The following is a 26,776-nucleotide window of genomic DNA, read 5'->3' as shown; positions in this document are numbered from 1 at the left end:
TACTTCTACTAATTAATTTGTTCAATTTCTGGATATTATGAACTCTACAAAGCAGTTTATTATAGATAGGCTTAATCAAAAACTCTTGGAAATTGTAGTTCAGTGAAAGCACTGAAAATTCTCAAATAACCCTAGTCTCTGAAAGAGCTACAGTTCCTTGGAGAGAGAGAATGGCTCTTAAACCTGTTGGTCTATAGTGCGAATATATTTTCCGTCAGTTTAATGTCAAGGATGTAGAACTGGATACAAGTTTAATAGGTATTTTAATGAATGATTTAATTTTTAGGAGGGAATTTAGTGTCGTGATATCTATTAGAACAAGTTAAACACTGCTACTTTGTATATATAGGATGTCCTGAGAAATTGAAAGTTTATAGCTTCTATAACCATCACTTGGGAGATAGGGTTATATATAGTCCACGTGCAAAGCAATTGCAGTATCTGGAGCCAGGTACAGAGTTTCTTTAAACCCTTAATTTTCATTCAGGTTTGCCAGTTATTTAGGAAAACCTAATTTCCCTTTCTATAATTGCATTGTAAATGCATTATATAGAAAGACCCAATGCTGTGGTCCGCAATACAGTGCAACAGGCTCAGGTGCACGAACCATTGTATGCAGGTAGAATTCCACTGTTGTCTCAAGGGAGCATGGCAGAGCTGCACAGTGGAGCCTGTGCAAGTCAGCTGCACCATGGGCAGAGAGGAGTGTGGCTGGGGAAACAATGAGGAGTGGAACCATTAAACATAGTCCCATCCATTTTAACAGGGGCGTGTACCCCAGTCCTGTGGTTCTTTGCAGGATGCACATTGCTAATGCAACATAAGAAACTTCGGTCTTACATAAAAGTTGCTTTGTTAACTATCTGACATAAAAAGGTAATGTGGAACTTTGGTTAGGTGTACTGTGTGTGTGCCAGAATCGTTTAATATGACTGGGAGGGTCGCAGTGCCACTTCCTAGTGGCTCTCTGGAGTGGTCTCAGTCTTCAGAAAGAAGCAAATACATTGAAGCAGTCTCTGGAATGCCCCTACTGCTTGATGGAATTAGGTAGGTTGGGGAGAGGAGAGGAGAGGAGAGGAAGGCCCGAGGTATGGCTGTTCTCCTTGTCTGCTCCCAGACCAGAGCTTTGTGTGCTAGCCCATTTCTACTCCATGAGGAGGAGGGGCTGCAGAGTCTATACTCTGCCAGGCTTCATGGTGAACTCTGCAAATTGTTTTTTCCCTACCCATGTTTGTCCTAAAGAAGAAGAATGTCCAGAACAATGGATTGCTCTGAGTTGGATACCTCTCTTCACCTTTTTGTTGATATATGTTAGGCCTTTCAGTTGGTTAACATTTCTAGAAAGTGTGTGTGAAAATGAGCTAGAAATGGAAGTAACTCAGTTACAATTGCTGAATATTGTTATACTGTCAGAATCCATGGCATCCAGTAATGAGAGAGACTTTTTTCATAACCTGTGGTGTGCTAAGTTCAAAGTTAGACATCACGTTGAATGTGAGCCTGCCACCAAAAATAAAAAATCCAGGTCTAACTTGTCTCCATAAAATCTAGATTAAATCATTCATCATGACACTTTGTGTTTTCCCAACTCCTTTCCAAATCCTTGGCTGCCTTTGATTATAATACAAGATATTTTCAACTATACCTGATGAAGAAGGAGAAGGGGAATCTAAACGTGCTCCTAATGTTTTCAGCAGCACTTGCATGTTTAGTGTAATGCCTAGTTTGGTTCTGAGAGTTGATACTTATTAAGATGTAAAAAATCCTTCTTGTGGAGGACATTGGCTCCAGCCCCGCCCCCTCCATCTTCAACCCCCTGTGTTGATGGGGAAGATCTGCAATGGAAATGTAACTGCATCCACCTGAACATAGTTATAGGGTTCCTGATTGCGCAGAGCTCTGTAACCACTTTCAGCTGAACATGGTTACATTTCTAGTTCAGAGAAGACTGGTCTAAGAGTGCATGTTCCCACTCCTCACCACAAGTAGAATTTCTTGATTGCCTGAGTAGAGGTGGAATTGATGTACTTTTGTAACTACAGTTGAGTGACCTTTGGGTAGAATTAAAGTACACTTTATGTCTGTCTCTTCTGCCAAGACTCTTGTTCATGCATTGGTTATTTCTCGGTTGGACTACTGTAACCTTCTTCTGACTGGCCTTCCTTCTTCTCAAATCAGTTCGTTGGTTTCTGTTCACTACTCTGCTGCTAAGATCATCTTCTTGGCTCGCCGCTCTGACCATGTTACTCCACTTCTGAAATCTCTTCATTGGCTTCCAATTCACCTCAGAGTCCAATATAAACTTCTCCTGTTGACCTACAAAGCTTTTCACAGTCTAGCTCCTTCCTATCTTTTCTTTCTCATCTCACACTATTGCCCCGCTCGTGCTCTTCGCTCCTTAGATGCCATATTTCTTACTTGCCCAAGGGTCTCTACTTCTCTTGCTCAGCTTCGTCCATTTTCTTCCACCGCCCCTTATGCCTGGAACGCTTTTCCAGAACATTTGCGAACTACAAGTTCAATCACAGTTTTTAAAGCTCAGCTAAAAACTTTTCTTTTTTCTAAAGCTTTTAGAACTTGATTTTTATCTTATTTTTATACTGTTAGTTTTACTCTACCCTGTGCCTGTTTGGTGCATTCTCTTCCCCTTCTCATTGTTTTATTATGATTCTATTAGAATGTAAGCCTATGCGGCAGGGTTTTGCTATTTTATTGTTTTACTCTGTACAGCACCATGTACACTGATGGTGATATATATATATATATATATATATATATATATATATATGTATGTATAAATAAAAATAACTTTATCTAATGCTGTCGGGTTCAAATGAGAGGTCAAATTGTTCATTATAGTTTGAAATTGTGTAGAGAGAATAATTTTTATTTATAATTATAATTTACTATTATTCTTGCTGACTAAAAATGAGTAAGCCTTGAATGTTTTTATAGAAATAACTTCCATTTTTATCTTTCATCTCTTCATATTTCAGGTTCTGGTTATGACCTGTCGTGTCGCTTTGAATGTTTTAAAAAATGAACATTTATCCCTGTCAAACATTAATCTTCTTATTTTTGATGAGTGCCATCTTGCAATACAGGATCACCCCTATCGAGAAATTATGAAGGTAGGTTATGTGCCATCTCTATATCTTTAACAACTGACAAAACATGTCATAATATGTGGACAAACCAAAGGCTTGTATACTGTGCATTAATATTTCACTTTCCTTGGCATTTATTATTTCTCATCCATTAGCACTGGCTTTCAGATTCTTCTCTTAATTGGTGGCATAAATTTAATTAACCCCTCTTCAGTGAGCAGGCACTCTTTTATTGGTGGCCATTGTGGGTAGCAATGGCTGATAAATGTCTTTTTCTGTCACCTTGCCCTTTATTCCTATCCAGGATGCTTTATTAAATTTGGCAAGCTTTCTTGAAACTGTCCAGGGGGTGAGTTTGCAGAAAAATTGTGGTGGCATCTCCTTTCCAAATGTAAAATCAAAAACTGCAGGAAACATACATACCGAATAGACTTTACATTGCATAGATCAGTCAACCTGAGTCTACCCTTGATTCTGTAGAGCTCCTACATAATGAGCATTGGATTCCTTTCTTATGATGTATGCAGTGGAGTAATAAAGTTGCATTCTTCTTTTTATGTAGTACCACATGTCATCTGACCTGCAGGGTCTTAGAGCCATTACAGTATACTAACCATTACAGTGTATTGCTTAACACAAAACGTACTTTAAATATAAACATGTTATTAGACACAACTCGTCCTAGCAGATAAGTGTATGTTAGACATACATTCTTTAGGGAGTCCAGTAAATACGTTTTCCTCCACTCCCTTGAATTTTTGCCATATTGGAAAAAGAATCCTAGAATAGTAGAGTTGGAAGGAGCCTATAAGGCCATTGAGTCCAACCCCCTGCTCAATGCAGGAATCCACCTTAAAGCATATCTGACAGATGGCTGTTCAACTACCTCTTGAATCCCTTTAGTGTGGGAGAGCCCACAACTTCCCTAGGTAACTGGTTCCATTGTCGTACTGCTCTAACAGTCAGGAAGTTTTTCCTGATAGCCAGCCGGAATCTGGCTTCCGGTAACTTGAGCCCATTATTCCATGTCTTGCACTCTGGGATGATCGAGAAGAGATCCTAGCCCTCCTCTGTGTGACAACTTTTCAAGTATTTGAAGAGTGCTACCATGTCTCCCTCTTCCAAGATCCTTCTAGCTTGTAGTATTGCTGAGTCAAGGATCCCCCAACTTGTAACTGCATTTGGTTTCTTTTTCCTAGGTGTAGAACTTGGCATTTATCCCTATTAAATTTCATTCTGTTGTTTTCAGCCCAGCTCTGCAGACTATCAAGATCACTTTAAAAGTTGTTTCTGTCTTCCAGGGTATTAGCTATCCCACCCAATTCTGTGTCATCTGCAAATTTGATAATAATTACCTGTGTCATCCTTCACAGTTGGCTTTGCTGGCTAGGGCTGATGGAATATGCAGTCCAACTTCTAGAGGGCAATGTTCCCCAACCTTCTTTTAGAGGATACTAACACTGTTGTTGGGCAGAAGGTGCCAAGCTTAGGTCAACTATGGGTTGGCTCCAGAGCTTGCTTCTGCCTGAGAGGCGGTCTGCTCAGAATATTCCCAGTGCCAGAAAGGGGTGGAGAAGGAGAGGCAAGGCTATTACTGATGATTTCCCCTTCCTCTGTAGCCCTCCAACACTGTCCATGCTGCTCAGAGGTTCCCCCAGATTTTCCAAGGGAGATCCAGTACTCCACAGTGTCCACCCCCTGTATTTGGGTCCCATCTTTACATGAAAGCAAAATCAATAGCCTTAGTGAGTCATTTTGGTTTATTTTTCAGCTTTGTGAGAGTTGTACATCATGCCCTAGAATCTTGGGATTAACGGCTTCCATTTTAAATGGGAAATGTGATCCAGCAGAGTTAGAAGAGAAGATCCAGAAACTGGAGAAAATTCTAAAGAGCAGTGCTGAAACTGCAACTGATTTAGTGGTTTTGGACAGGTATATTTTGATTCATTTGTACTCTATGTTGAATGCCAAAGTTTCATTGGAAAAGGTGAACTGATTCTGTCTACTTAGTGTATTATTATTATTATTATTATTAGTATTAGTATTATTCTTGGAAGATGTAGTTTAGATAAAGCAAGGTCAGGTTGAATTTTGTAGCTTTCTTTGCAGCCCATTATAGCTTTAAAGAATCTTAAATCTATTATACTTGTGCCTTTATACTTTCAGCAGTTAAAATCATGGCTGACAACACCTTTTGTTTTTCATGCTAAAGGTATACCTCTCAGCCATGTGAGATCGTGGTAGATTGTGGACCATATGCTGACAAAAGTGGGCTCTATGGAAGATTGTTAACAGAGCTGGATGATGCACTTAGTTTTCTGAATGACTGCAACATATCTGTACATTGTAGAGAGAGAGATTCTACCTTAATTTCTAAACAGGTATAGACACATTGATTATCTAGCATTGTTCTTATGTTATTTCATTGCTGAACTCCATTTGATGTGTGTCCTGTTTTTATGGAATTGCAAGTAGAAATGTCATGTACATATCTCTTTAGTAAACTGTTAGCATTTAAACTTTCTATTTGGTCATCTATCAAACTACTGAGTGGATTATTTTAACCGTGAACTATTATTATTATTATTATTATTATTATTATTATTATTATTATTATTATTATTTGTATCCTGCCTTTTGCTCAATGCTGGGCCTAAGTAATTAGAGATGCAGTTCAACTCAAAATGGCCTTTGATGCATGTGCATCTCTGTGTGTGTCCTCCTAAAATGAATCTTAACTGAAAATAGTATTTCCTGTTCATATGGCTACTTTATCTACAGAGAAGTAAATATCTATGCATGCAGAATAATTTCTCCTTTATATAGAATTTGCAGGCCAAGTATAAGCTATGTGAACTGCTACTGTGCTGTTTTAAAATGCTGCATTGAATTTGTTTGCAGATACTATCAGACTGCCGAGCAGTGTTGCTTGTTCTGGGACCCTGGTGTGCAGATAAAGTAGCTGGGATGATGGTGAGAGAGCTGCAGAAGTACATTAAACACGAGCAAGAGGAGCTGCACAGGAAATTTTTATTGTTTACAGATACTTTCCTAAGGAAAATACATGCACTCTGTGAAGAGCACTTCTCGCCTGCCTCACTTGACCTGAAATTTGTAACCCCAAAAGTAATAAAACTGCTTGAAATCTTGCGTAAATATAAGCCCTATGAACGGCAACAGTTTGAAAGTGTTGAGTGGTATAATAATAGGAATCAGGATAACTATGTGTCTTGGAGTGATTCTGAAGATGATGATGAGGATGAAGAAATAGAGGAGAAAGAGAAAACTGAGACTAATTTTCCTTCTCCCTTTACTAATATTTTATGTGGAATTATTTTTGTGGAAAGAAGATACACAGCAGTTGTTCTGAACAGGTACGGTTTCTTAATAAAATGTCAGTATACTGTTTACAAAAGAAGTAATTAGTACTAATCTAGGATAACTCTTCTGAAAAAAACCCATGTTGAAATGCTCATTTGCATAAAGCTACCTAATTGCTAATCTGTGTAAACATACTTTACACATGGATAAAAATATAGTCAACAGTATATAAAAATTAATGTAAAGTCTCTCTAGAATCTGCACTTTCTTAAGACATTTATATGATTTCAATATATTCAAATGTATGTAGTAAGGCTATATCAACTGTTTTAAAAGTGTTGAATAGTTCTAATAGAAATTAGGTGTGAAAGTCAACATTGTTTGCCAACCCATGGGATGGATATTCTTAGCTGATTTGTGGTATGCAAGATATGTAATTGAAATAAGACACACAACAAAAACTTATGAAATAATAAACATGTGATTTTTATTTACATTAAACTTTAAAATTGCAATGTGAATTATGCTATTTGAAAAATAGTTGCATGGAAAATGAATTCGATATTTAAATTGTGCTTTAATTTAATTCATGGTTATAGGCTTTAATCTACAACATGACAAAGGAAAGGCAATAGGAATCATTAATTATGCTTTGAAAGATTTTTTTAAAACTGGGAAATATTTGTTTTTATTTCATAATGCCTAAGTTTTCTTGTACCAGAGATCACTCCAGGAAAAGAAGTTTTTTTAAAAAAAGCAAGAAAAACCTTTATGGTAGATTAGGGACAAAAAAATTAAATTAGCTGTTAATAGCTACTGTTCCAACAATCGTTTCTTGTAAACTGTGTCTAAGCACATGAAGATTCTATGTAATAAGTAAGACCTGCAACAAAATGTTGCAGTGTGGAGTGCTCCATGTTCAGAATCCCAGTCACTCTTTTCCATTTCGATGACAAACCTTGGGGTTCCCCAAAACTTCCTAATACCTCCCTTTTGTGTATGGGTTATGTGAATGTGTGTGTGTATATATATATATAGGCAAGTTAGCCAATTACCATACCTCCATTGTCAATATTTTTTGGTATCTTAAAGATTAGTTCACATTTTCTCAACTTCCAAAATGTGCTTAGGTTGATAAAAGAAGCTGGCAAACAAGACCCAGAGCTGGCTTACATCAGCAGCAATTTTATAACTGGACATGGCATTGGAAAGAACCAGCCCCGTAGCAAACAGATGGAAGTAGAATTCCGAAAGCAGGAAGAGGTAACTTTAATGAAAATAATTGTGCAAAAATGCTGTGTATTTTCTTGTGTTTGAAACTTTCCCCATGTCCAGGAAATTCCCTATCTTGGCAATTCTGCATAGCTTGAAGTTATCTTTTATGGCTTTTCGTTTCTGAAACAAATTGTACTTAGTTTTCTTTTAAAATGGCAAAGTGTACCATTTGGAGTTATCATATGGAATGCCATCTTCCTGAAATGGGCTAAACTTTTTGTGTGCAGTGATAATTACAGTTTTGCTGCTTATGAGCTAAGACTCATGTTGAATAAAAATATGTGTTTGGGGCTGTAAACATCAGCCACTTTTTGAAATGTTATTTTGATAACAGGGCTGATTCTGAAGGACTGATGTAATTCTATTTCATTTTGTCGTTAATGTGTAATTAAGTGCAAAGAAAAATGCAACTCCCCCCCTTAAAGATACCTTTCAAATTAATCTAAAAGCAGTGAAAAAAAATAATAGGCAGTGAGGATTCTTCTCTAGAAAATGTAATTGGCTTTAATTGTAAGCTTGGGCAAGCATGTCAGTCTGCTTTCATAGCCAGATCATGTTTGCTTTAATAAGAAGGAATAAAACAATGAGGCATCATGGAATACTTCAGTCATGTGTCACATTTTGATGAGTCACATTTTAATGAGTGAACATATGTGTTCTGTGATCTGTTTCTGTACTTCCATCGTCCAATTCTTTCTTGATCAGAGCAGCATACTGTGTTACAAAAGATCTCGGAAATGATGTTTGGAAATCTCTTAATGTTGCTTGCTTGCTTCAGATGCTGTGTTAACTGCTAGCTCACTAAATTGAAATTCAAAAAGCAATGTATTTATTTTTGTATTTAGCTGTACCGCTGGGTTTTTACTGGTCCTGCGCAGGCCATTTATACTTTTGAATCTTGAATTGTAAAATGGAGGGGATTTAACATTTGAAAATTAAATAATTTGAACAGTGTTCAATTATTTTGAAAGAAGTCCAATGATTTTATAACTTAACATTTAAATCCCAGAAATGCAATTATTAAAAAGTTTATTCTTTTATGGCCGTAGCTCCTGGTGCTGCCTGCTTTACCACATTAGTACTGTTCTAAAACTCTGTATCATTTCATATTTAGTGGCTACCCTACTCTCTTAAACCAGAGCTGGTGTAGCATAGTAGGTAAGAGAATGGGTTGTGACCCAGGAGGCTGGTGGATCAAATCCAATCTCAGACTCAGGCAAGCCAGTATTTCAGCCTTAGAAGCCTATCTGCAAGATGGGGATAAAATTACTAGCCTATTTAAAGAGCTGTTATAAGAAGTACCATGATGCATGAAGAGTTATGAGATTTCTGTTTACATTTTCGAGTGTATCTACAATTTAGAGAAGCCATGCGATAGATATGATAGTCAAGCATGAGGTAAGTTGTGCAACAAGGCTACAAAGATCAGGCATCATAAACAAGGAAACAAGTGAAAGAGTAGTCATGAAAGAACAATAATTAGAAGGGTGTTTTTCTAATACTCATGCTGTTAAGAGTCCTCTCAAATTATATTCTGATTATAAGACCTGTTTTGCTAACCAGTGAATTTATAGGGTTGATTCCTTTGAGTTCTGAAGTATTTAACTTTTGTCAATATAATGATTTTATAACTGACTGGTCTTAAACTGAATTGGTCTTAGAAATGTATCTTCTTGGTTACTTTTGTAGGTACTTAGAAAATTTCGAGCACATGAGACCAACTTGCTAATTGCAACTAGTATTGTAGAAGAGGGTGTTGACATACCAAAATGCAATTTGGTGGTTCGTTTTGATTTGCCCACAGAATACCGTTCCTATGTGCAGTCCAAAGGAAGAGCCAGGGCACCTATCTCAAATTACATCATGTTAGCAGATTCAGACAAAATTAAGTGTTTTGAAGAAGATCTTAAAACCTACAAAGCAATTGAGAAGGTATGTGGTGAATGAGACTGGATCACAAAAAGCTTTTGCAGGACACTCAGGCAGCAAAGAAATGGGGGAAGGAGTGACCCCATGATCTAGGCCCCAGAAAAGACAGGAAATGTGAAACTGGGATGGAGGAGACCTTAGGTGCTGGAGAGGTGGAAATACAAGCTTAATTGATGACACCTAGACAAGTGGCTAGGTCAGAATACTAGTTTATCAACCCATGGAGAGGGGAGCAAAGAAGGAACAAAGCTGGACGAGCTACAGGGACTACACAGAAACAGGACTGGACTCAAATGAACATTCCACCCCTGGACTCTCAGTCTGAAGTGGGGCCTGGCTAGCCTTTTTTCAGGTCACTACTACATAGCTCTTTTTAAAGGACAATAAAACTTTCTTTACAACATTTATATACTGCCCAGTAACATTCTTTTGGTGGTGTAACAAAAAACATTAGGTAGTAGCCTATTTAGTTTTTAAAAACAATAATTGCAGGCCTTTTTTACTTGTAAGCTTGCCTTCGCCCACACCCTCTTTTTACTGTACTCTGTATCAATGCCACGGATTTTATCCCTCAGTTATAGTGTACGTGGTGGAGCCCAAGGCAATTGTCCTCCGTAAAACGGGGAGTGAATGAATGGGGACAGTTGGCTGGATATGAGCTTATTAATGGGATCCCCAGAGGTTGTGACATAGCAGTCCAGGGCTTCACCATTCTATCTTTATGGTGCTCTAGATAGTTCTCTCAGGACAGGTTATTATGGGTATTCCTCATTCCCCCTTGTTCAACTCCCTCTCTACCTCCACCCCCTCTATATATGTGTCTGTCGATATCAGTGGTAACTCACTTAGAATGATCTTCTCATTTCTGTTTTGATATTTTTTAAGATCCTGAGAAACAAATGCTCAAAGTCTGTAGATACTGGTGAAACAGAAAATGAACCTATTATAGATGATGATGATATCTTCCCACCATATGTGCTGAGACCAGAAGATAGTGGTCCAAGAGTCACAATAAACACTGCTATTGGACACATTAATAGGTATGAGCCCTGTTGCTATTTATTATTTTATTTAAAACATTTCTTGGCCGTGTTTCAGGGCAGAAGCCCTTTCAAGGCAGCTTATAACAATACAATACATAAAATGTTAAAAGCATTAAAATATTAAAAATATTAAAAGCAATAAAACAGCAATTAAAACAATAAAACCAGCAGGTTTTACTTTGGACTTTATTTTCTGGATTTCTTTAAAGCCTCATAATTGATGCCTAAGGGGTAACTGCCTTTAGACTTGAGGCTACTCTCTTATGTTTGTGCTACAGATTGCCCATCTTCCAAGAACTAAGGCAATCAAATCCATTTGTTGTATAATGGTAATGATTACTTGGTGTGGATGCAGAAGAATATTGATGTTTTAAGTAATCTACTATGAGGAACAGCAAGTGGTACATGGGCTGAAATGGACCCTTCAGGGGACCATCAAGTCATTCCAGTTGCCAGCACTCCTGTTGATACATCTCAATGAACTTGTTGAAACACATATGTCTTTTTCTCATCCTGATATGTGAGCAAATGAATCTCCTTGCCCTGCAACCCTCCATTCAAAATGGCCTACTGGTATATAAGTGCCAACCACTAGCTACTGTCTTATTCAAAGTGGAGTTGTATATCATTTCTGTAGCACTTCATGATGTTCAAATGTTTAAGAATTGTCTCATTTTTTAATGAAATGAGATCAGGAGAATACAATTGAATTCATTGTTTCTTAAGGCTTATGTTATTATTCCCAGCGCATACTAGACCTTCTCTGCTCTGAACCTTAAAACCTCATTGTTCTCACACCAGTTCATCTCCACCTAGTTGCAGTCTGGGGTTTGCAAGTGTATTTGTTCTTAATCCCCCGTTGAGGACTCTTGAATATTAACAAACATATTACATGATTTTTAGAAAACTTATGAATAGCTGGAAACTATTGGTTCCTCCTCCTTCCCTGTTGAGTTGTAGTAACTGGTGAATAGGCTATCTGTAAGATGTCTGCTTCTTTTTAGAGCAATTTCTTCATGTTCTTAATTTTTTTGTGTCAAATAGGTACTGTGCTAGATTGCCTAGTGATCCATTTACTCATCTGGCTCCTAAGTGTAAAACTAGAGAACTCCCCGATAACACATTTTATTCAACTCTTTATTTGCCTATCAATTCTCCTCTTCGAGCATCAATAGTTGTAAGTACTTCAGTTTATTTAGGTTAATTTATCCTTTGAACATGTTCATGTTCTACGTTTTCCCACTGGCATTGATTTATAATGGCAGTGTATATTTTGCTACAGGATACAGTTTTACTTTTCTTCTGTTAGGCAGCCTGATTCCATGGGTTTGAAATTATCTGAAGGGGTTCAAGCATTGATTTATGCTGCCTCAGCTGAAACTTGATCTATCAAATGGGGCACAGTTGAGAGTGCTCAAAACACTACAAGACACATACTGGCCTGGTTCAGACAACACGCTAAACCATGCTGCTTAACCACAAAATGGTTAAGGTCAGTGCATTAAGGTCAATGCATTCCGTTAACCATTTTGTGGTTAAACAGCACGGTTTAGCGTGTTGTCTGAACCAGGCCACTGAGTAGAAGGAAGAGAGGAGAGAATCATGTTTGTCTTCTAGTTCCTTGAATGGCAGAGTTTAACTGTGCAGATGTCATAGGAAGCAGTAGGCTGTGGAGTTAGGTCCTGGTACCCCTTTCTATCAGTGAAAGAAATGTCTTATTTTCTCTGCATATTCATTGCTCACTTAAATATACATGTGTGGTCTGGCATTTATTGTATAATGAGATGCAATGCAACTTTTTCATAAGCTGCAATGAGCAATTGCTAACAACTTGTATGGGTTATATAAATTACATTTATCTATTATGTATAGGGCTGTGTGTGTGTTTATGTGTTTTCATTACTGTTAAATCTGTCATTTGTATAGGGACTCTGTATTTTGGGGGGTCTGAATATTTGGTTATTTAAAACAGGCAAACTATGAGTTTAAAGTGTGTGATATTTGTATTACATATTTATAAGAGAATTGTAATGTGCTTGTTTCAAATTTTATTTCTAGGGTCCCCCAATGAGTTGTACAAGATTGGCAGAGAGAGTTGTTGCTCTTATTTGCTGTGAAAAATTGCATAAAATTGGTAAGCATTTTTTAAAGCAAAAAGCATTTTATTTGGCAATGAAAAGCTGGAAGGAAATCTTGTACTGTTCTACTGATTCACTTGCTAACACCTGCATGTTTACTTTAATGAAGGGGTTGGATCCAGACTTGCTCATCTGCCAATGGAAGGGTTCTTGTTCATGAAAGGTACCAGAATCCAAAGAAGGATTTCTGTTGGATGTAGGGGGCTGGATGGGGAATTCTCTGATTCCCCCTACTACTACTGATGCCCACACTGTTCTGGAGGGTCTCCCCAACCCACCCACTCCCCTGGGAACAGCATGAGAAGTGGTATTGCAGAAGGTGTCTGGAGAAGTTTGCCACTCCACCTTCTCCTTCCAGTGCTAGCCGAACTCTGCTGAGTATAAGTTGTGTTCTTGTGATCTCTGTGCAGTACTGCACATGGGATCTGTGCCTGTATCGGACATTTCAGAAACTTCTAAAGCTCCCCTGTCCCTGAACACGGGAATGCCATGCCTGCATGGCTTACAGGCAGAGCTAAGGTGCTGTCCTCATTTTCTTTTTGACCTCCATTTGAATGGCATGATAGAGGGAACTTTCTTTAGACTCTCATAAATATTTCTCCTGATAACTACTCCTTGAAATATATTTTGCCTCGTATTCATCTGGTTTCATCAGTCATATTTTTACTTCATTGTAGGAAAAAAAAGAAACAATAGATGTACTGAGTTAGGGAATATTTCCTCTCATGAGTATCCCTCGTAAAAGAAAATACCTATGTTTCCACCTGCCTTAGTATGTGTTATCTCTGCACTGCTGGGATTCATAATTTTGTCTGTAATGTTTCTCAGCTAAGCATGTCATGATCAGACTTTGGGCTATGTGCTTTTTTTGGGCATAGGCATTAATTACCTTTGAGCTGATGCCTCTGTCTTCTCAGTCCAACTCCAGTGCTGTTGCAATAGAGAACATGGGCACACACCCTGAACATCTGCCATCCATCCTAAGATGTTATGCCTTTCCCAACCTGGTCTCCTCCAGATGCTTTGGATTACGAGTTCCATGCATGGCTACTAGCCATGTATGGATTGATGGAAGCTGTGGTCCAAAACATACAAAGATAACTGGATAATGGAGGGCTGATTATAACGATTCCATGGGTACTTTTCTGGACTATGGAGTGTATGCATCTCCAGCAATGGTTGTTGCATTAGTCTGGTAATGTCAGTAGCTACTTGTCTCTTGCATTGAATTGACAATCTTGGTCTCTGCTTAATTTCTGGTTGCCTACTACTGATGCTTTTCCTACTCCAGTCAATACCCCCCATGCTGCTTGCTTCATTTCGTCCTGCATTGGTTCCTGCTGTTAGTTCCTTTTTTCTGTCCTCATTTATGACTTTGCTCATGATTTCATACATCTGGCATTGAAGAGGCAGCTGAACAATCATCTGTCAGATATGCTTTAAGGTGGATTCCTGCATTGAGCAAGGGGTTGGACTCAATGGCCTTATAGGCCCCTTCCAACTCTACTATTCTATGATTCTATGTCTGCTCTACTGGTGTTTTGAATCTACCAGTTTAGCTCTAGGTTCTTCAAGCAGCATGAAATTAATCTTTCTGTTTCATCAACATGTCAAGAGATTGAGGGGTATTTATACGTTGCATACAATGTAGGAGCTATACCTTTTCCTTGGCAGCCTGACCCTGATTCTCTGAATCCACTTGTGCCTACAGGAGGCATGTTGTGCGCTCTCCCACACTAGAGGCATTCAAGAGGCAGCTGGACAACCATCTGTTGGGTATGCTTTAGGGTGGATTCCTGCATTGAGCAGGGGGTTGGACTCAATGGCCTTATAGGCCTCTTCCAACTCTACTATTCTATGATTCTATGTTCTACATCAACCAACAGCGTGTATGCCTACACATTATTGCTGGAATAGCTTCATTTCGACAATGATTCGATTAAACCCAATAATCTATTACATCACAGTTCAAAACATATTTCATGTACTGCAACCTGTGCAGTAGGGCAACTTGTGGCTCTCCAGTTGTTATTGGACTACAGTTCCTATCAGCCCTAGCCAGCACAGCCAATGGTGAGGGTTGATGTGAGTTGTAGTCCAACAACATCTGGAGGGTGACAAATTGCCCATCCCATCCCTGCCTTACAGCCCTTAAATACTTGCCTCAACCATCTTACTCTGAAATAAAAGGTTTTTAAAAATTGGGATCTGGGAATTTTAAAGACACCCTTGTTGGACCAATTTTAGTTGCTCCATGGTATCTTCCTGGGAATTATTCACGTCAATATAATTTGCTGTCCGGCTGATCGTCATACAGGTCCAGGTTCACAACTTTGACTGCTGAGGCCAATTTACATAGGGCAGGAACATGAAGCGAAGCACTAAAGTGCAGCTATCAAACAATACGTACCTTCCTTGCACTAAACACCCTTTATGTTTTATGGATCCCTTGCTTGCTATGGTCACTGACAGTTCCAGAGCCATGTCTCATGTTGTACTGCTGCCCATCTCCCATAGTGGACTGGAATCAGAGCATGCTATTTCAGAATGTTGGATTGTACTTTCTTCTCCTCCAGAGCATCTCTCTCTCTCTCTCTCTCTCTCTCTCTTTTTTTTTTTCCACCTCCAAGAAGAGTTCAGCAGCAAACTTTGCACAATTCTTCATGGTCTCTACACAGTCACACATATAGGATCTTCACAAAGCAAGCTTCCAGTGTTGAACCCAGGTGCTCATATAAAGCTTCTTTGCAAACCTTCCTGCCTTGGTTGCCGTTTGGGACTCAACCATGGCTCCTTGACCATCCAGCCCAAGGGACTGTTGGCTTCAGCTCAACTTGTAGACCATCCAGCCTTGAGAATCCAGTTTTGATGGGTTCATGAAAGACCAGTTCATGTGACAATATTGATTGAGGCTGGCACCATGGGACTCTTAAAGAGTCATGAAGTTGTCATAGCTGCATGTGCTCATTACACACTACTGCAGCTCCAGTCATGGTACTTGGGAGTGATCCTAGGTCCCAAGCTCCAGCCCCAATACATGTTTGCAGAGTGCCGCAGAATTGAGAAAAACAGTCAGCTCATACACTGTAGAACTGCAGTTTGCAAACCTTTGTATGCCAACAGACAGCAAGAGCATGGCTCAGCAAAAAACAAAGTTAGAAAGAGAAACAAACACTTGTAACTAACAAGGACAGTTATAGCTCCACTTACTGTTGGAGAAGTCCAATTGCACCTTGGTCAGTAATGCTTAGTTCTAACTATGCACATGTTGCTTGTGTAACTATAGTTAAGACAGCCTAGGAATCTAGAACATTAACATTTTCATGTGGCATCATTAACTCTGGTTCCTAGGTTATATCTCAGTACTTGGGGTTGTATCCAATAGTGTCATTCTGTCAGCAAAAAGGATTTCATCTCTCCTCACAATTCCCTGCACTTGCCCCAAATCTGTTCTGTAAGGTTGAAGGACCCTCTGGAACAGTTTTAGGAGCTGTGCAGATAGCTGCAGAGACCGTAAAACCATATATATCTAAAGCCATTTATTTATTTGTGGCCCCTTCTTTTTTGTACATGTTTCTCTTTGAGACATGGTCACCTGTTGTATTTATCTCACAGTTCTGCAGACCTATCTCTGCCCATTATGACTTCTATGATGCATGTGCTGGCCATATAGAGAGAGACTGGGTAGCTAAGTAGACAAGCAGGAATGTCACTTTTAGATGTTTGTTAGCAGACCTTGCTGGTGCTGAGTAGCTATGTATTTTCTGATCTGCCATGACCAATTTCCTTCCTGTCTGTCATTCTTGAGACTTGAAATCTCTTCATGGCATTGTTTTTAATGAAAGGCCTTTTCTTTGGCTCTCCTGGAATGTTTTGGGTGTTGATCCTTGCAATATTATTCTTCAAGGCTTGCTTAGGAACCCAAGGACCAATTTGTAGCCTTTACTTGTTGGGCATTTTTGCTAAACTACAGTAGTACTGTTTCACAGCTCCAATTCTAGTCTCTCTGGAGCCTCTCTCTGACACTTGAGATGTTCACTGTAATCATTCTTAAGAGCTCACATTGTCTTATTTGTATGTTAATGGTATAATCTCTCTCCGTTGGCCAGTATAATTTTACGTCCTATACAGTAGTAGTCTCATAGCTGTGATGTATACGTTTTAATCTTGTAAACCGCCTTGTGTCTCAGTATTGGGAATAATAATAATAATAATAAATAATGTCTGTCACAGTACCTTTGGTGATATGTCTGCTCTCACCTCCAAGTAATCACCTTGCTACTCTCCCATATGTTGAACAGCACAGAGACCATGGTGAAGATAGACAGGTGACTTACCTGTAACTGTAATTCTTCAAGTGATCATCTGTGTCATCACACAGCCTGCCTCCTTCCCTGCTGCAGGTCGAGCTTCTCAGAGTATCTAAGGAAAGACCTTTTGTCCTGCCCCTGAGCCATGCAAGGGCATAGGGTTCCCCTGTTCAGGGGCTGCAGATTCTGCAGAGTTCTAGAAGTTTCTGAAATGCTGCTCGGTACAAGCACAGATTCCATATGTGAGATTACACAGATGATCACTCAAAGAAATACAGTTACAGGTAAGCTGCCTGTCTTTTCTAGTGGTCTCAAGAGAATCTGCACAGAGATTTCAGCTGATTTGTGGAAAGCACAACAGGAATGTTAGTGTGTATGCTTTAGAGGGTTTTAAGAATCCTGAATTTTGGTTGCTGATTTATTTTTCGTGGATGCTTCCAGGTGAGGCTGTTATCATGCCATCACCCTGCCTCTTCTACAAATTTTTTATGGGGGTCTTCAGACATTGTGGTCTTCCACCCTCCCATTTTTTTTCTCATTGCTTCCATTTTTTTCTTACTGCACAAAATCTGTTAAGAAATAGACAGCATTGCTGCACAGTGGCTTCTAATTAGTAATGCTAGGAGTCGTCCATCTGGAAGCACCCTTGGCCACAGGGAAATGTTGGCTTGGAGGTAGATATGTGCAAGTGGAAGGTTGCTTGTTTAATGAGGCTTTCATAGCCCTTTCTCCTTAGTGAAGAACACTGCACACACCCCCAAAGCAATAAGGCACCTTGTGCAAGGTCCCTCAGCCTGATTATCTCTGCTTCCCCCCTCCCCATTGTGGCCTCTGTACACCCCCATCCCATGATGTTCTAGAGGTTCCCATGACTCAAGGGGCTTTGGTAAACAAGGTGGGGCCAGAAGAGTCCAGTTGTGCAAATGAACTTCCATTCTCACAAGTCTGGATCCAAATCAATATGCTTAGAAAGGATGCAGTCCTATATACATTTACTTCATCCATCGGTCAAAGAACCAAGGGCTACCGGGAGGCTATACCCCTCTGCTTCCCAGGTTAAACATCATGGCAAGGGGGAGATCAACCTAGACGCCTGCATTGGCCAGAGAAGAGTCAGCTGCAGGGAGCTTGTTTGGCCCTTCCCTCCAAGAAGGACCGCATATAAGAACTTGCAAACTAAGACCTCGTGCCTGAGTTTGGCTTCTTTTCTTCCTCCTTCCCAGTCCCTTTTCCTTTTGTGTCATGTCTTTTAGATTGTAAGCCTGAAGGCAGGGACTGCCTTATTATTAATCTATGTAAGCTGCTTTGGGAGCCTTTCTTTTGCCTGAAGAGTGGGATAAAAATACTGTAAATTGCATTGAACTTAGCGGGAGGTGCTTCAGAATAAACATGAACAGGATCTATCAATGTACTATCTTTAACCATTATAGATTGGTCTCTAAACAATAACATTTAACGAAATTATCATAGTGTCTAAAAATCTTGAAAAGGTTTTCCTCGATAATTTAAACTTGGATAGCTTTCCTTGAGCCATTGGTGCAGGAAATTAAATTCTCTGTCATTTTCAACAAAGAAAGGATTATTGTTTTAATTCCTTTATGTGTACCTTGAAAGTTTTACCTTCCTTGCCTTAAAACAGATTAGGAACCTTAGAACTTCAATTGGCAAAGAATGTAAGGTGCATGCAGAATTACTGCTAATGCTTTGTTAACTGAGGTCAACCAAATGTCACAGTTCCTCCACATTTTAATATAGGTCATATAGAAGTCATTTTGCTGGATGAGTAGATTAGTTAAGGAATTATTATTTGATTTATAATTTAATTTTTATCAATGCATTTTAGGTGAACTGGATGATCACTTGATGCCTGTTGGAAAAGAGACAGTGAAATATGAGGAGGAGCTTGATTTGCATGATGAAGAAGAAACCAGTGTTCCAGGAAGGCCGGGCTCTACAAAACGAAGGCAATGCTACCCTAAAGCTGTTAGTATAGTTCTGTGCCCACAATATGTCTGATCACATCTATGATCTTTAACCACATGTTTGTTTAAGGTTCTTCTGACTTGTATTTATTCTTGTCCCTCCTTCACCATACAACTGTGTAAACCTGAGGTCCTACAGAAAGGTTATGCAAACAAAAATAATTGTTTCTCAGAAAGTTTGGGGAAAGGAGTCTTGTTGCCCCACCACAGAGTAACAGTAGTAGTTATGGTATGATCGCATAGGCTGAGACATTGAGGGATGTGTTTGGAGAGACATGCAGGGGAAAGAAATGAAAATGCATTTAAATAAAGTTAGTTTAATCCTGTGGGCGCCAGTACAGCATAATGGAAAAGTTATTGCTTTCATTCCTCAATACAAATATGCAGTACTTGCTTCCTCTCTCCTTTGCATCTTTAAACTACAGCACAGCAATAAAACGTAGGTTGTTACTTCAAGCTCTTGCTAGTATGAGACAAAGCATGGTCTGATGGCATCTCATGTGATGCAGTACACTTATGGAAGCTATGTAGCCTAGTGACTAGTCATTGCCTGGAAGAAAATGTGGCCCTGTTCAGAAGACATCTTAAACCATGGCTTTAACCATGGTGAATAAGGCTTTTTTTGCCTTATTCACTGTGGTTAAAGCCATGTTTTAAGGTGTCTTCTGAACAGGGACTATGTATTGATATTGAGCTCTCTGGAAGAAAGGCAGGATGCAAAAAGCAATATTATTTAATATTTGTTGCTCTGTTGAAACCCAGCATTGTTGCTATATGCTAATACCTAAATAAGTAACTTTGGATGTGATGATATTGCAGAGCAACAGGAAGCACAGAATACAACTTTTGCATCTCCCCAACACAGGAAATGAACAAACTAGGTTGGGGAGGTGAAGACACATTTTGGATTCCAAGGTGTTGCATACTAATGGGAAACAGGCACTTCTCCTTGTTCACACCACCATATTGCCACATCTGAAATTGCTGTCAGTTTATAGAAGATAGGAAACTGCCTTATTGGTCCATCTAGCTCTGTATTATCTATACGAGGGGTGAGCAGCTTCAGGAGCCATTTTTGCCTTCCCCCTGCCACAGTCTGCCAGGCAACCCAAAAATTATTTTTTAAAAAAATGGCACCCAGAGCAATACAGAGCACTAAAACAGTCTAAATTAGCTTGTTTGCATGCTAAACATTGCCTTTCTAGGGCTGTATTGCCCTAAAAGGGTCAAATTAGCTTGCAAACAAGCTAAATTAGAGTTTGGGTGCTCTGGCTGCCATCTTTCCTGTTAAATTTGTTGAATTGCTTTTTTTGATAAGGGGTGGGTTGCATGTTGCCCACCCCTCATCTGCACCAACTGATAGTGGCTCACCAAAGTTTAAGGTATGAGACTTTTCTAGCCCTACCAAGAAAGGCTAGAGATTTAACCTTCCACTGAGTTAGAGCCCTTCCCATGGGCTTTTAACAATGCAAGAATGTTACTTTAGCGATTGCCATCTTTGAAATGGCTACTAGTGAACTGCTTTATTATAACAACACATTTATTCACATTCTGCTTTTATATACATATACGTACAAGAATGCATAAATAAAGACTCACCATTATTGCTTTACAGGCTGGAGCGGGCTTCATGAGTTATACGGTACTGTGCAAAAGTCTTAGGTCACCCAAGAAAAGTATGTTTAAAGTTATTTATCAGGGCATTAAGTGTTTATTTGCTCAGAAAAACACTGTATAACATTAGAGGCACCCCAGCCCTTCCATGTACAGCTTCATTCCATTTTACTGTATTTGTTGAATTCCATCACCAGCACACTTGATTCAACTTAATGAGGTATTGATTAGCTCAGCCAGGTATGCTGGTGGTAGAATTTAACAAATCCAGTATGTGGAATGGCTGGGGTGCCTCAAGGAGAGGTTTTGAAATGGCAAAGCTAACCCAGTTTGACAGACATAAAATCATAGTTTTGCATCAACAAGGCAATTCTCAGCAAGGTATAACCCACCTCACCGGATTTTCAAGATGTGGTGTTCAAGCTGTCGTAAAGAAATTTGAAGAAACTGGGCAAACTGAAGACAGAAAATGCAGTGGAAGACCCCAAAAGCTGCCTGCATCTGAGGAACAGTACTTAAAGGTCACTACCGGAGTGACAGAAGGAAATCCAGTGAAGTGCTTGCTCAACATCTGGCAGGGTCATGTGGCACCAAAGTACAAGCTTTGACAATGAGAAGTCTTACAAGAAATGGTCTTGTAGGGTGTTGCAGTTAAGGAACTATTTTTGTGGAAAGTCAGCAAACAGAAGAGATTACAGTACTCGAAAGACCATAAGGCATGGAGCGACAGCCTGTGGCAGAAAGTTTTATGGGGCGATGAGTCCAAATTTGAAATCTTTTGTTCACAAATACAGCAATATGTCAGAAGAAGAATTGGTGAGAAGTACATTGATGCCTGACTGTGAAACATGGTGTCATGGACTCTGTCATGGACTTGGGGGTGCATTTCAGCCAACGGTGTGGGAATCTGAAGGAGGTCTATGCTACTGCATTTTATCGGTATTGAAGTGCACTGCTAACTGTTGGGACACGTTACACATTTCATATACTGCTTTCGTAGAGTTATTTCCTGCTTTTTATTCCACATTATCCAAAATGCTGCAGCAAATGTCATTTTGTGTCTTATGAGATATAAATGTGCAAGAGGAATATAATGTTACCATGATGGGATTGTAATAATTTGACACAAGGTGTAGATCTGGCCCTGATCAAAATCAGTGGAATTATGAATGCTAAGAAATATAAATAGATCTCAATTCATCATGCTATACCTTCAGGAAAACAACTGATTGGTGTGGGGGGGAACATTTATGTTTCAGCACAATAACAACCCCAAACACGATTAAGACCTACTTAGAGTGGATGTCTGGAAATGGAACACTCACAGTATTAGATTGGCCACCTTAGAGCCCTGACATCAACATCATTGAAGCTGTGTGGGATCACTTGAACAGACAAAAGAACAAAAACCAACCGATGTCAAAAGAAGAGTTACGGCAAATCCTTTAAAGCTTGGAAGAATTTACCGCAGGACTAGTTGAAAAAATTCTACAACAGCCTAGCAGAGTGAATTGCTTCAGTTTTTCATTCTAAGGGAGCCACACATTTGTTTTAAAAACACAAGTTTTTGTTACTTTTTATTACATTAATGTTTCTTTGTGTTTAATTCAATGTTATATAGTGGGGTGTGTTTTTTTGGACAAAAACTGCTCAGATAAATGGCTTTAATTTGCATTTTTCAGAGTGGCCTAAGACTTTTGCACACTACTGTATATTTCATTTCGTTACGGTTTATTTGTTGTTTTATTTATTTTTGTAATGACAGAAATCTTATGTGGTAGAAATTATCAACATAATGGAACAGAAGATATGCTTCCAGTGAATAACATGCTAATTTTGCTTACACTCTTAAATAAATTGGAAACTCAGTATGTGTGCCTGTATCTTGATGTATTTTTATTTCTAAAGGTCTTATACTTAAAGGTGAATAATTTAAAAAATCTGTGTTACTCATATGCATATTTAAGTACACTTCTATCGTCTTCTTTTTTTAAAAAAAATCTATGTCTATAGATCCCAGAATGTTTGAGGGATAGTTATCCCAAACCTGACCAACCTTGTTACCTTTATGTAATTGGAATGGTATTAACTACACCTCTACCTGATGAGCTCAACTTCAGGCGGCGAAAGCTATACCCTCCTGAAGATACTACAAGATGTTTTGGAATACTGACAGCCAAACCTATACCTCAGGTAGTTAAATATGTGTGTACATTCTCCCTCTCTCTCATTTGTTTTGCGATGTTCAATTATTGTTTCTCATCATAATTCACTAGTTACAATTGTACCCAACATCTTAGAGTGATTATTGGTCCTTTTAAATAGTAGTTTTGAAAGGTCTTGCTTCTCAACACATCACAGTCCAGAGCAATAAATAGCTCAGTTTTTTTGTATCCTTATGGCTCCCCTTGTCACCTGACTGTGTTTTTGCAGCTTATAAAAGTGGCTTGTTAAACAGAGGATGTTGCTGTGTAAAAATGCCATGTAAAAAACACCCTTATGGCATACAAAAAAACCTGGACTATAGACTTTAATTAAAGATGCTGTGATTTCCCTCACGGGAGGTAAATGTGTTTTCTTTACTGTGTGTGTGTGTCAGTCAATTGGTAGACATGATTAAACTATGCCTTTAAGTGTAGACTGAAAAAATGTACAGTCATGGTTAATGTTTTAAGTCCATCTAATATGTCAGATCATGGTGCTGCTATCTGGCTGTCAAAGGTAGTATATCATAAAGTGTAAAGGTTTTGCAATATAACTTGCAATCTTGATATCTATATTCAATTTTACCAAAAATTAAATTTCCAAAAAGTTAGAATAGGGTATAGTTACCTTTCTAAAGCTGTGATCTTTAAGAGTCACCATTCCCTTAGATTGGATCCAGAGGTTCCCTTCATGGATCCAGAGGTTCCCCTCATGTAGAAGGTGTATTATCATCTTGTGCCTAGAGCAATGCACATGGAAGGTGAAAATCCTAAGATGATATCCTGCTTGTGCAACAGGATGTGTGGAAGTTCTTGTGATAACTATTACTCAAATATGAGAACTGCAATATGGCTGCAAGTATTTACACACGTGTTTGCGGAATGGTGTTAGCTACTATTTGCTTTCCATTCTCATTTCTTTGGATCAGCCCATTGTATACCATTTGCTAGTTTTCAATTCTGGTGTGATCATGGAATGCTAGTAAGAATTCGATGTCTAAAAATCTTTGCTTTGTTTATGTACATGTTGAATAATAGTTAAGCAGTAGCAGCTAACCAGAGATCCAAACTTTGGTCAGTGCCTTTTTGATACAATCTTGTATTGACTTTGGGTTATTCTTTTTACTTTCCATACTTAGATTCCTCACTTTCCTGTATACACCCGCTCAGGAGAGGTGACCATATCTATTGAGCTAAAGAAATCAGGTTTCACTTTGTCTTTACAAATGCTTGAGTTGATCACAAGACTTCACCAGTACATATTCTCTCACATTCTTCGACTTGAGAAACCTGCACTAGAATTCAGACCTACCGATGCTGATTCAGCCTATTGTGTTCTACCTCTTAATGTTGGTGAGGAGAGTGCTGTTGTAAATAATTTCCTTTACATGTAGTGGGTTAGATCCAAAGGGGTCCATCTGCATGCAGAAGGTGTCTTCTATTCATGGAGGGGCTGTTTTACACTTCGTGTTAGAACATTGTGCAGGAAAAGTGAAACTAAATGTAATATGTTCTGCTTGCACAAGAGCTGCCACATTCCTTTACACAAGCAGAAGCCTGAGAAACCCTGCAGAACCTACCTATTATAATAGTCCATTAAATCCTATGTGTGATGTTATCCATGTATTCGTGGAATAATGCTAGTAGCTAAAGGCTTTCTACTTTTAGTCCTTTGATCATCGCTTTAGTCCTTTGATTCAATTGTTCTGTTTATTTGGGGCTTAAAGTTTGAGGGAAGTGTTGCGGCCATGGTTAGAATAGGTTCTGAGGTATATAATACAGCCAAGAGTCCTGTGACACTAACATTTTTTATTGTGGCATAGGACTCCTGGTGGTTTTTACTACAGCAGATGAATGTTTGCCGTTCAGGAGTGTATAATAAGAATCTGAAATAATATTCCAAAAAACATTTCATTTTTTAAAATCTAACACGCCCATTTTTCATTATTTTTAAGTTGATGGCTCCAGCACTTTGGACATTGATTTTACATTTATGGAAGATATTGAAAAATCTGAAGCTCGTACAGGCATTCCCAGCACACAGTATACAAAGGAGACACCTTTTATTTTCAAACTAGAAGATTACCAGGATGCTGTTATCATTCCAAGGTCAGTATCCTGTAAACAATAAATTTGTGTGCATTTGTAGCCAATATTTCTCATTTCTAACACGTTAGATGCAAATGTATGGGTATCTAATGATGCTCAACCCTGGCTTAAAGCAGTTGGCTTCCTGCTTCTTTAAAAGGATTACATTTCAAATTAGAAAAGACCAGTTCTTCCAAAATAAGACACTATAAGAGCACAATCCAATGCATGTTTAGACAGAAGTCCTACAACTCCTAGCATGGCTGGCTGGGAAATGCTGGGAATTGTAGGACTGTCTAAACACGGATTGTGCCCTAACATTCTTCTAGTTCTTAGTCATTGCCCAGTATGTGATTCTTATCAAAGCCCACTGGGCTTTGTGGTATAATAGTTGCCTTACCTAATAGAAAGGAAAGCCTACTTGCAGTGCTTTACATAAGATGTTCTTTAAAATCTTTGACATAGGGAGATTATTGGCAGACCTTCTAGCATTGATCAGGTTAAACTAATGAAACAAAAGGAATGAAAACATGTTGAAATATAAAGAAGCAAGGGGGATTCTGGATTAAATGTAATAATAGGGCTTAATTAATTAAATGTGATATAGGGTAAATGCATTACCCTGTAATGCATTTTTTTCTTAGATAATCTTTGCTTCCTGTTTCAACAGATACACAGTAATCAAGAGCTATTTATTTATTTATTTATTTATTTATTACATTTTTATACCGCCCAATAGCCGAAGCTCTCTGGGCGGTTCACAAAAATTAAAACCATCATAAAACAACCAACAAGTTAAAAACACAAATACAAAATACAATATAAAAAGCTATGCAGTTAATCCTGTACTTCCCAGAGTGGTTTTGTACTTGGTGTCAGAAGTAAAATACCTTCTTCTCCAATATTACATAGATTTATTTTGAGACGGAGGGGATTTTAAAAGTACTTGATACAAAGGAGGGAGTGTCTCCACCTTTTTAAAAAAACAAAATCTCACTGGGCACAAGATTTTTGGAAGTGTCTAACGCAGCTCTTTATGTCCAGACCAATAATTATAGGTTGTTCGATTACTTTGATAAATTGCACTCAGCTATTTTATATTTTATTTTGGACTTGCTTGTGGTTGCATTCTAGTCTTTCCTTATACTATAATCCTAAAAATGTTCCAACATCAGGACATGTTAGGAAGGTTGTTCAACACAGCAATTAACATGGCAACCCAAATATCTGCTTCTGTTTAGGTATCGAAATTTTGATCAGCCTCATCGATTCTATGTTGCTGATGTCTACACAGATCTTACTCCATTGAGCAAATTTCCTTCCCCAGAATATGAAACCTTTGCAGAATATTATAAAACCAAGTATAACCTTGACCTGACCAATCTCAACCAGCCATTGCTGGATGTGGACCACACATCTTCAAGGTAAGCTCAATACAAATGAATACTCTAATTGTCTTAATAAACTTGCAGTAGTTTACAAATACTACTTTTTTAGCTGTGTGGGTGATTACAGATATATTGCTTAAACTTTCAAAATTAGCTAGTGTATTTAAATATTGTTCATTTGATTTATTTTTAAAATTTGATCCCAAGACTAGAATCCCTGGGAGTCTTTATATTTTCAGGTATCTCTCTCATACACAGAGAGAAAGAAGTGTGTTGGGGGTGGGGCAGAGATCTGACCTTACAAGCCTCCAACCTGCAGTTGTGGAAAGGTCCATAACCAGTGCTTGTCTGATGTCAGAACTATGATGTCAGATAAG

General features: G+C 38.6%; 1 protein-coding gene across 4 annotated transcripts in view; it reads left to right on the top strand.

Moving 5' to 3' along the window:
- The window catches only part of DICER1 (dicer 1, ribonuclease III), a 61,002-nt gene that overhangs the window by 16,721 nt on the left and 17,505 nt on the right, over positions 1 to 26,776 (top strand). For 3 of the 4 annotated variants that reach the window (XM_063118006.1, XM_063118004.1, XM_063118005.1), the window contains 14 exons: positions 2,997 to 3,131; positions 4,879 to 5,039; positions 5,320 to 5,488; positions 6,009 to 6,481; positions 7,559 to 7,691; positions 9,393 to 9,635; positions 10,518 to 10,672; positions 11,720 to 11,852; positions 12,734 to 12,809; positions 18,967 to 19,106; positions 22,733 to 22,912; positions 24,063 to 24,276; positions 24,879 to 25,032; positions 26,253 to 26,435. In XM_063118006.1, the coding sequence (XP_062974076.1) occupies positions 2,997 to 3,131; positions 4,879 to 5,039; positions 5,320 to 5,488; positions 6,009 to 6,481; positions 7,559 to 7,691; positions 9,393 to 9,635; positions 10,518 to 10,672; positions 11,720 to 11,852; positions 12,734 to 12,809; positions 18,967 to 19,106; positions 22,733 to 22,912; positions 24,063 to 24,276; positions 24,879 to 25,032; positions 26,253 to 26,435 (2,549 nt within the window). Of the gene's footprint in view, positions 1 to 2,996; positions 3,132 to 4,878; positions 5,040 to 5,319; positions 5,489 to 6,008; positions 6,482 to 7,558; positions 7,692 to 9,392; positions 9,636 to 10,517; positions 10,673 to 11,719; positions 11,853 to 12,733; positions 12,810 to 18,966; positions 19,107 to 22,732; positions 22,913 to 24,062; positions 24,277 to 24,878; positions 25,033 to 26,252; positions 26,436 to 26,776 lie in introns of those variants that run through there. The other variant, XM_063118007.1, reaches the window with a different exon arrangement.

Source organism: Elgaria multicarinata, chromosome 2 (assembly GCF_023053635.1).
Source record: "Elgaria multicarinata webbii isolate HBS135686 ecotype San Diego chromosome 2, rElgMul1.1.pri, whole genome shotgun sequence".
Classification (NCBI taxonomy): domain Eukaryota; kingdom Metazoa; phylum Chordata; class Lepidosauria; order Squamata; family Anguidae; genus Elgaria; species Elgaria multicarinata.
Note: the sequence above shows the minus strand (reverse complement) of the source record. Positions and strands in the feature narration are given on the sequence as shown.